The sequence below is a fragment of the Notothenia coriiceps genome, unplaced genomic scaffold (genome assembly GCF_000735185.1).
Source record: "Notothenia coriiceps isolate Sejong01 unplaced genomic scaffold, NC01 NC01_scaffold00008054, whole genome shotgun sequence".
Lineage (NCBI taxonomy): Eukaryota > Metazoa > Chordata > Actinopteri > Perciformes > Nototheniidae > Notothenia > Notothenia coriiceps.
Genome location: NW_011340755.1, coordinates 19,577 through 27,797, shown reverse-complemented (window position 1 = coordinate 27,797; position 8,221 = coordinate 19,577). Strand labels below are relative to the sequence as shown.

At 39.1% G+C, this 8,221-nt stretch overlaps 1 protein-coding gene and 1 long non-coding RNA gene across 2 annotated transcripts in view; both read left to right on the top strand.

Annotated features, from left to right (window-relative positions):
• The first annotated feature begins 6 nt into the window (after window positions 1–6).
• LOC104944442 (uncharacterized) lies at window positions 7–706 on the top strand. The gene is made up of 3 exons (XR_798227.1): window positions 7–459; window positions 538–581; window positions 655–706. It is a non-coding gene; the product is annotated as an uncharacterized lncRNA (long non-coding RNA).
• Window positions 707–2,199: 1,493 nt separating this feature from the next.
• LOC104944443 (centrosomal protein of 112 kDa-like) overlaps window positions 2,200–8,221 on the top strand; it is a gene marked incomplete at its 3' end in the record, with an annotated part of 24,870 nt that continues 18,848 nt past the window's right edge. The window contains exons 1-4 of the mRNA XM_010769974.1: window positions 2,200–2,261; window positions 2,658–2,763; window positions 3,464–3,654; window positions 4,236–4,387. Of these exons, the coding sequence (XP_010768276.1) occupies window positions 2,664–2,763; window positions 3,464–3,654; window positions 4,236–4,387 (443 nt within the window). The remainder of the gene's footprint in view (window positions 2,262–2,657; window positions 2,764–3,463; window positions 3,655–4,235; window positions 4,388–8,221) is intronic.

The following is an 8,221-nucleotide window of genomic DNA, read 5'->3' as shown; positions in this document are numbered from 1 at the left end:
ATCTTCCAAATCCAATGTTGTAAAGATTCCAAGCGTTGAGTCGTGGCAGCCTAAGCCAGCAAGCAATGGTTCTAGTTTGGCTAACATCAACCTTGGCTCCCGTGAAAGTGGCTCAATGAACATCCCTCATCTTGTATTTGAAGACGTCTTTCAATATCCATCTGAGAATATTGATACTTCCAATACTGCAGGAGGGTATGGTCTAGTTGCGGGCCAGGGGACTTCAACAGGATCTGCTCCACCACCAAAAGGGCCCTCATTCCCCAATAACCCAACCAATGAAAGAGCCAAACCTGCAAAGCTAAATTATGGAAAGATGCCAAAACCAGTTTTTAGCCCCAGAATAGCGTTTGCTCCCCAGAGAGTGAGTGAACCATTCGCTCAAAGCTATATAAACCAGTCCAGAAACAGCTACCAGCGAGCAAAGTATCAACAATCCAACACCAGGTACTCTCCAAGGTATGTGCACAGCTTCAAACTTCATTCTCCTAAATGCCTGTTTAAACCAATACCTGATAACTAACGTTTCCCTTTCAGGACCAAATGGTAACCAACATGGATTTTTGAATTGGAAGTTGCAGGTACATGTTTGAGACCTTGACATTTCAAAGATGACTGTCTTTCAAATATTAACACCTGCTTTCATGCTTGCAGAATGTGATGTCCTCCCAAAGAAACAAAATACAACTTTTAAAACTTTACATTTCTTGCTGTGTGGGCTCTATTTTCATGTCTGATTTGATATGCATCCTCCAGTTTTTCCTCTTGAAATCACTTGACACCCTATCAGATGGCTAAATTGAGAGTGTATATTTAAAAAGAAAATGTATTAAACAAGACAACTGTTTATCGAGCACCCTCAACTTTTCTGATATGTTCAGGGATACTGTTTGGTTAAAAAGCCAAATTGTGACATCCTGCTTCACTGGTATCTGAATCTGCTGGTAACAAATGTACCAAAATACACATGCAAGTGGTTTACCTTGGCATTGAAATCCTTGTTTTCCAAATCCCCTGCAACACAAATCAAAAAGTAATATTAGATGGGCATTGTTCAGCAACAAATTCCATTTCAACTGGTCAGTAATTTGAAACTAATTGTGATCTGTCTACAGCCTTCAAAAAAAGAACTTTCAGTTTTCTGCATACTCGAATAACATGACGGTTGTTACCGTTAAACTTAAAGAATCTCAAAGCATTCCTAATAGTTAAAAATGGCAAGACAGTGTTTTATGGATGCTTACCATATGAAGTCTTTACAATGGCTGCAGAACGTCGGCTGCTTGAAAAACCTCGCAGTAAATTTGTGGTTTTTCACTTCATACACGTTTTTCTGCCGCAAAGCACCTTTGCGGGCGAATCGGTTCCCAACACTAGCCGAGTCATTGTAATGTAGAAGATGGTCAGCCATAATGGGGGTCAAGCAAAACAAAAACTGCACAACCACAACTTGTTTACCCGACCGATTTATGTGGAGTCCTTGTCTCGACACAGCTCTGGTGTGTGTGCAGGCTGACAGACCGCACGCCTCCCTCTGACTGCTCCACAGCTGAGCGCTTATTTTTCATTCAAAGTGACGTCGATGAAGTCTGCCTTCACGTGCTGTGGGAACATTCCCCTTCAATTACAAAGCACAATTAACCACATAAGGGTGTATCAAGTTTGTTGCACCTAAACACATCATGAGGGTTCAGTAAGTTGTCTAATAGATTGGTATATTTTGTGAGGTGTCATACAAAAAATGCTATATGTAGGCTTTATATATTTCAGTGACAATTAAACCAAGTCGTCAATTTCATCCATCCGTTGCTGACCATCCCACAAACTGAAGGCTGATGGGCGCCATCTTGTGGACCTAAACGGCATTGCGTGTTTTGAACATGCTGAAGAGTCATCTCAGGTATCAGATGGACAACAGACTCAGAGAAGCAACTATAACTATTCATCTGTATGGATTTAATGTTGCAGGGGCTTAGAGTTGAGTCTTTTTTTGTTTAAACGGGCAAATCAAAAAGCTTAATGTGTTTGGCAGGAATAGCATAGTGTCGTCTAATTTGCCGTAAAACTAGTCATTTCAAGAAATAACTAACAGTAAAAAAAAACTAGCTTCAACAGGACACACATGGGGAGAGTAAAATTAAAAAGTGGTGCAGTTTCTATGGTAACAAGGAGACGCTGTGTCTCCACGGAAACCGGATGTGGCGTAAAGTGAGGACGCTAACGTTTTTGAACCATTTTGAGCGGCTAAATCAGTGTTAAAAGTAAGTCGTTTTTTACTCCTTACTAAACATTATCATAAACAATGTGCCATCCTTAGCGTTTCGTGTATCCGTTCCCAGAGGTTGGACAAAACCTCACCACACAAGCGGTTTACGGCTTTGCTTTAGCCTGTTTGCTAATGCATCACTGCCTCAATAACTAAGATGTGTTAACGTTAGCTAGTTTGTCAACACTAGTGATTAAGTGGTTGTCATGTTACCTTGTGCTATAATTAAGGGACAAGATGTTAACATACCCGTCTTTTAACTAGCTATATCTCCACTCTGTTTTGCTGCTAACAATCCCATGTATCTAGCTAACAAATGCATCGCTACCTAAGTTAGTAACGTATTGTTGAGTTACTTGTATTAACTCTTGTTTACATATTTCCTCCTCAGGACACCATGAGCAAATATGAGGACTCATGGGAATGGCTGGATACTGAGTTTGACCATTTTCTGCTTGACATGAAGCCATATGTCCTTAAACACCCCAGCAAGACAGGTGAGATTACATTTCATCTCTTTTCACTTCACTACACAAAGTGTAAACATCACTGATGATCAGTGGTGTAAAGTAACTAAGAAGATTTAGTCAAGTACTGTACTGAAGTACAATTTTGTGGAGACCTGCACTTTACTTGAGAATGTATGTGTTGCTACTTTGTACTTCTACCCCACTACAATTCAGAGGTAAATTGTGTACCTTTCATTTATTTAATACCTTAAGTAACTTTGCAAATGTAACTTTGCAAAATTGTGTTACAATTAGGTGTATCTTTACCATCTTTAATAACCCTCTAATCATGAATGCATTAATAATTATAATCAAATCATAACATTAACATTATTCTGAAATTGGCCGATCTGCATAATTAATACTTTTACTTTTGGTACTTTAAGTATATTTTGATGCTAATACTTTATGACTTTTCTTGAGTAACATTTTGATTGCACAACTTTTACTTAACAGAGTATTCCAACATGTTGGTTGTTCTAATTTTATTTAAGTACAGGATCTAAGTACTTCTTCCACCTCTGCTGATAATGCAAACTTAATGATTGGCTCTTTTTTGTACTTTTCTAAGCAAATGTATGTCATAAGACAATTCCCAGGAAGAAGTTGAATATCTAACAGATATTTATGTATTTACTTACCTGTGGCATTGTTGCCTCTGTCCCTCTTTCTCTCTCATTGACCACAGAGCGGCAGCGATGTGTCACATGGATAAAGAAGCTGTGTGACCCGGCCAGCTGTGGTTCAGGTTTGACCGGTCGTAAGAACCGCAACATGCATGCCCGTTTGCTCCTTCAAATGCTCAAAAGAGGGGCCCTGGATCGGCCTTTCACCTGCAAACCAGAGCCTGGCAGCCTCAAGACACTCCCTACCTACATGGTAAGACTCGAGTTACTGCATCATTGAAACAAAAATAATTGCTGTATTGCCGTCAGCTCGGCTGCTGTAGTAAGACTCACTCCATGTCCACATTGCCTGTCTTTCTGATCTTAACGAAGAAAAAGCAGCAAGACAAAAATGGCACCCAATGTTTGGGATCAAATCAAAGATCACATTCTTGGGAGTGATTTTAAACTGGCTTAATTAGAATCTCATTTCACAACCATTATCAGGAACCTTAATGATCCCTAAATTACTGTTGCTCCCATTCTAGAATAGACATCATAAGAAATTATAGGTATGTAGTATGTAATAAGTATGTAGTTTATTTTTTTCCCCTTGTTTTGTCAAGCACTTTTGGCAGCATGTTTGAATGAAAGGTGCTAAATAAAACATAAAGTTGAGCTTATTCTTCATTGAAAATATTGAACTTCAAAAAGCTTGTATTTTCAATGGTTTCATTTAATCTGCTTAAATCTCATGCAGTTTGCAACTCATTGAATACAATTGCAACAGATTGCAAATACTTATTGGCTTATTTAACCTAGTTTTCATCTGATGTCTTTTCATTTGCATCCAAGTCGATCTACTTTGATGAACCTCTGCGCGGTCACAGCAGAGCGGAGCTGCCTGATTGGTTGACAGGAGAGCTTGGAGGCCACACTGATGACTCTTTGGCTGCCAGTCTGCTGAAGGACAGAACCAGCTCCACACCCATCACAGCTCGTAACAGGTACTGTTCCACTAGGGCTGCACCATTGGGAAAAAATCACTAATTGAAATTATTTTGACAGATATTGGAATTTAAGTATGGGAGGGATTCGTCATCTTTGCATTATTATTTTCTCATCATTGAAAAATAAATGTAAAAGGATCATTGTGTGATTTGCAGATGACCAAATATTTATGTTTTGTTAAGCCTGTAGAGTACTATTGGAATGCCACAATACTGAATTGTATTTTAACACATATTGAGCCTTTAAGAAATATCGTGCCTCTTTTGAAACTCATCATTCATCGTATGGAATTGTAAACTGAAAGGATGTGTGGACCAAAGATGCGTACTTGTCACCTGTTTGGTACCAAACAATTGGTATTTGTTTCAACACATCCATGAAAGCCTATCATCCTTTTAAAACAGATGGTGCAACGTCTACGTTATGTTTCCGGATCATAATAACCTTCTTTCAATTTTATTGAGTAGAGTAATACAAATAGGCTGCCGTCGGTAGGGCTGTGCAATTAATCGTATTTTAATCGCAATTACTATTTTGGCCTGCCACAATTACGAAAACAACATAATCGAAAAAAAACGATTATTTTGCTTTGCTAGGTTGTGACAGTGCACTGCAACATATTTAATCTAATTTATTTTGGTCTAATTTATTTGTATTTATCATATTAATATATGTTTAGCAGCTTGTGGAAGTGCGCTCCAAAATATTCGTTGATCTTCTTTATTGGTATTTATTATTTTGATATTATTTATTTAAATTTAAATATAAATGTATCATTTATTTTATTTATTTTTGTATTGGTTTTTCAGTTGAATTATACGTTCAGGGTAATCAACAGTTAAAAAGATACTGTTCAAATTATTATTTGTATTTGTTTTAAAGTTCAATAAATGGATGTTTTCAAAGCCAATGAATAATCGTATTTAATAATCGTGATATCAATTATTGACCAAAATAATTGTGTTTTTTGCCATAATCGAGCAGCCCTGGCTGTCGGTAGCACACATGCCAGTTGGATGACAGTACAGCCTACAGGTAGAAGTAACCTTTTATTAGGTGATTCATGTAATTCTTCAATTCATTAGTGAAGCAGATTGCAGTCTGGAGTCCCTTCTAACGGTGAGAAGCAGAGCGACAGTTGGCTCCAAACAATGGCTCCATTATATCATCTCATCACTTCAATCAGTTATCAGCAATATTAGTTTTTTAAGTGGAATTTATCACAATTGCAGTGAGAGGTCCTGGCACATTTAAAACGTCCCCATTCCAGTACGGTTTGTAGTTCCTGCACAACTAAAGTGTATTTAAAATAGCTCTCCAGCTGGTGACTTAACAGCACTTCACACTTTGAACAGATATAAAAGATGCTACATATGACACATATAATATTTATCTAAGTACTCAATGTTGTTTTATACGGAAATTGAGCTCGACTTTGAAGCTGAATACACACAGCTTACGTGACTGATCGTATTTGCTCTGCAGCACTATCTGAAAAAGCGAAGACGTTGCCTAGTTCTTGCATCAGTCTGCTTCAACTGTCCATTCTGACTTTTCATAGTAATCCATGTCAAAACAGCATGAGAGGGTGAGAACCGCTTCTATTCTATTTCCATATCTCTGTTATTTTCTTCTTTAAAGTGTCCTAGTTGTTGAACCTGAGGTGAAACCCCCACAGAGGAGAGGGGAACACAGAGAATAAGGATAGCTCATTATCTTGTTTCTATTCTTGTATGAGCTGCTAAATAGTATTTTTGGATTAAAAAATGTACTGCTTCATTTAAAAAACACTTGACTCAAAGTGCTACTCAGGCACACATGCACGAATGAATATAAAAAACGCATATAATCGTGTGCACACACACACATTTGAACACTTTTTAACATTCTTCCCTAAATCATCCTAGTTGGCTCAGGGATATTTCCTCTGACTGCAGGCGGTGCAGGCGCTTGACAAAGTGATGTTGGTAATGGCTCAGGGTTTTTCATTCTAATTAACAGGGAAAGGCAAACCGGAGCCCAGTGGCTTGAAATGCTCATTAGCATATTAAAAAGAGAGCGCTGTAAATGTAAAGAGAGCTTAATATCCACCAGGGCACTGTGTAATAAAAGAGAACATGCCGTCTGCTGCCAAATGAAATTCAAATTCGTACTCTCGGTGTTATAGAATATTTGATTCTTAGAAACTCATCATTAGAACTAGTGTTAAAATATTTCTCACACTTTTTAACTCACATTATCTAGCCTGTGTCCCAGAACAAATTAAAAATCAATTTTTTCACTTCCTTCCATTAAAAGTGACTACATTCAAAATGGCAGCATGCTTAACACACTTGAGTGTTAAATAAACATGATTATGCTTTTATTTTTATAGTTTCATAAATAATAGGTTTCTAGCAGTGAGATAGTTGTGACATTATTACTGACCCTTTTTTTTTTTTTCAACCAAAAGAGTCTTTCAATTTGAAACATGGGACTTCCCTTCCTCCCCTGTGCTTTATAGGGTGAGGATAGAGAGGTTTTAAGCACAGCAGAGTGATTCGGATCAAACCATGAAAGACGCTCAGATCACAGGCTAACGTCCTGATGAAGAAAATTAGCCGGGCCAAGAGTCCTTTTATGTGTCTCTCTCATTTAGATAAGATTAAATGGAAGGAACTCGTCTGACTCCCTATGATGTGGCAACGTTTGATCTCTGTCTCTCTCGCCATTAGTCAGGTGATGGACAGGGCTTATTTTAGCTTGTGTAATGGTCCAATTCAAGTTTCCAGATAACCAGGAAAAGATGGGTGGATTTAAAGATGTTTTGAGTTATTATTTCTATTTCAATCAGGAGTGCATGTGTTGTTATGTGTGCGTGTTGTTTAAACATCATCTATCCTTATTAGGCTGAAATGCCCCGAGCGAATTCCACCATGCATTCCAGTGTTGTTATGCTGTTCCTTATTTAGCCACAAGATAGAGCCACTGCTTTGTCTATGGCAGCTATTCGGGCAGAGGAATGCTGTTGTGAAGCTAGAGCAGTCAGCGGGTGTCGGGAACAGATGATAGGAAACAGCTTTGGTGACACGTACTCTCCATCTTCTGATGCCAAAAGGGACAGATTGTGATAACGATAACAGTGGTTGGGGTTTTGACATGTTTTTGATTAGCACTTCTCGTCTCAGGTTCACTGCTAAAGTTTAATTCTGGCCTTATCTATTTATATTACCCTCCTCATTGTTAGCAGCCTCTTTAAGGCTTTCTTTCTTTCCTTGTTTTCCTCTTGTCTCTGACTTCTGTCCTCCATGTGTGTGCTTTTTGTCCACATATGAAATCTTTTAACCCCCCTTTCCTCTCTCCCTCCCTTTCTTTTTTTTGAGTGCGACAATAACATTGTCTTTGCTTTTTACAACAGTCAGCCATTGATTCCGGTAAAAACGCCTCGCGTGTCTCGCTCACAGGCCAAACGGTCTCCACTGATCTTGCCTCCAGGTGGCTTTAGGTGCAGGGGCAGAGATGTTTGTCCCCCAAGGTCAGACTGCCTTCCTGAGGGTGCCCGAGGCTGAGACCCAGGCCCACTGGCTCTGCACCTGGAGGTCAGGCGGGGGTATGGATGTCAGGCTGCTTTAATCAGCCGAGCTGCAGCTTTTGAGGCTCTACATGGTGTTCTCATTTTCTTCTGAGTGTGTGTGCGCCTCTGCATGTGTGTGTGTGTGTAGCTCTGGCCTGACTTGCCACTGCTTTGATCTCCGGGCCTCAGACTCCAGACACATCTGATTCAATTATCCTCATCCACCTGTTGACTTAGAGGCCCAAGATTGCAAAGCTTGGCCCCCTTATCCAAGGTG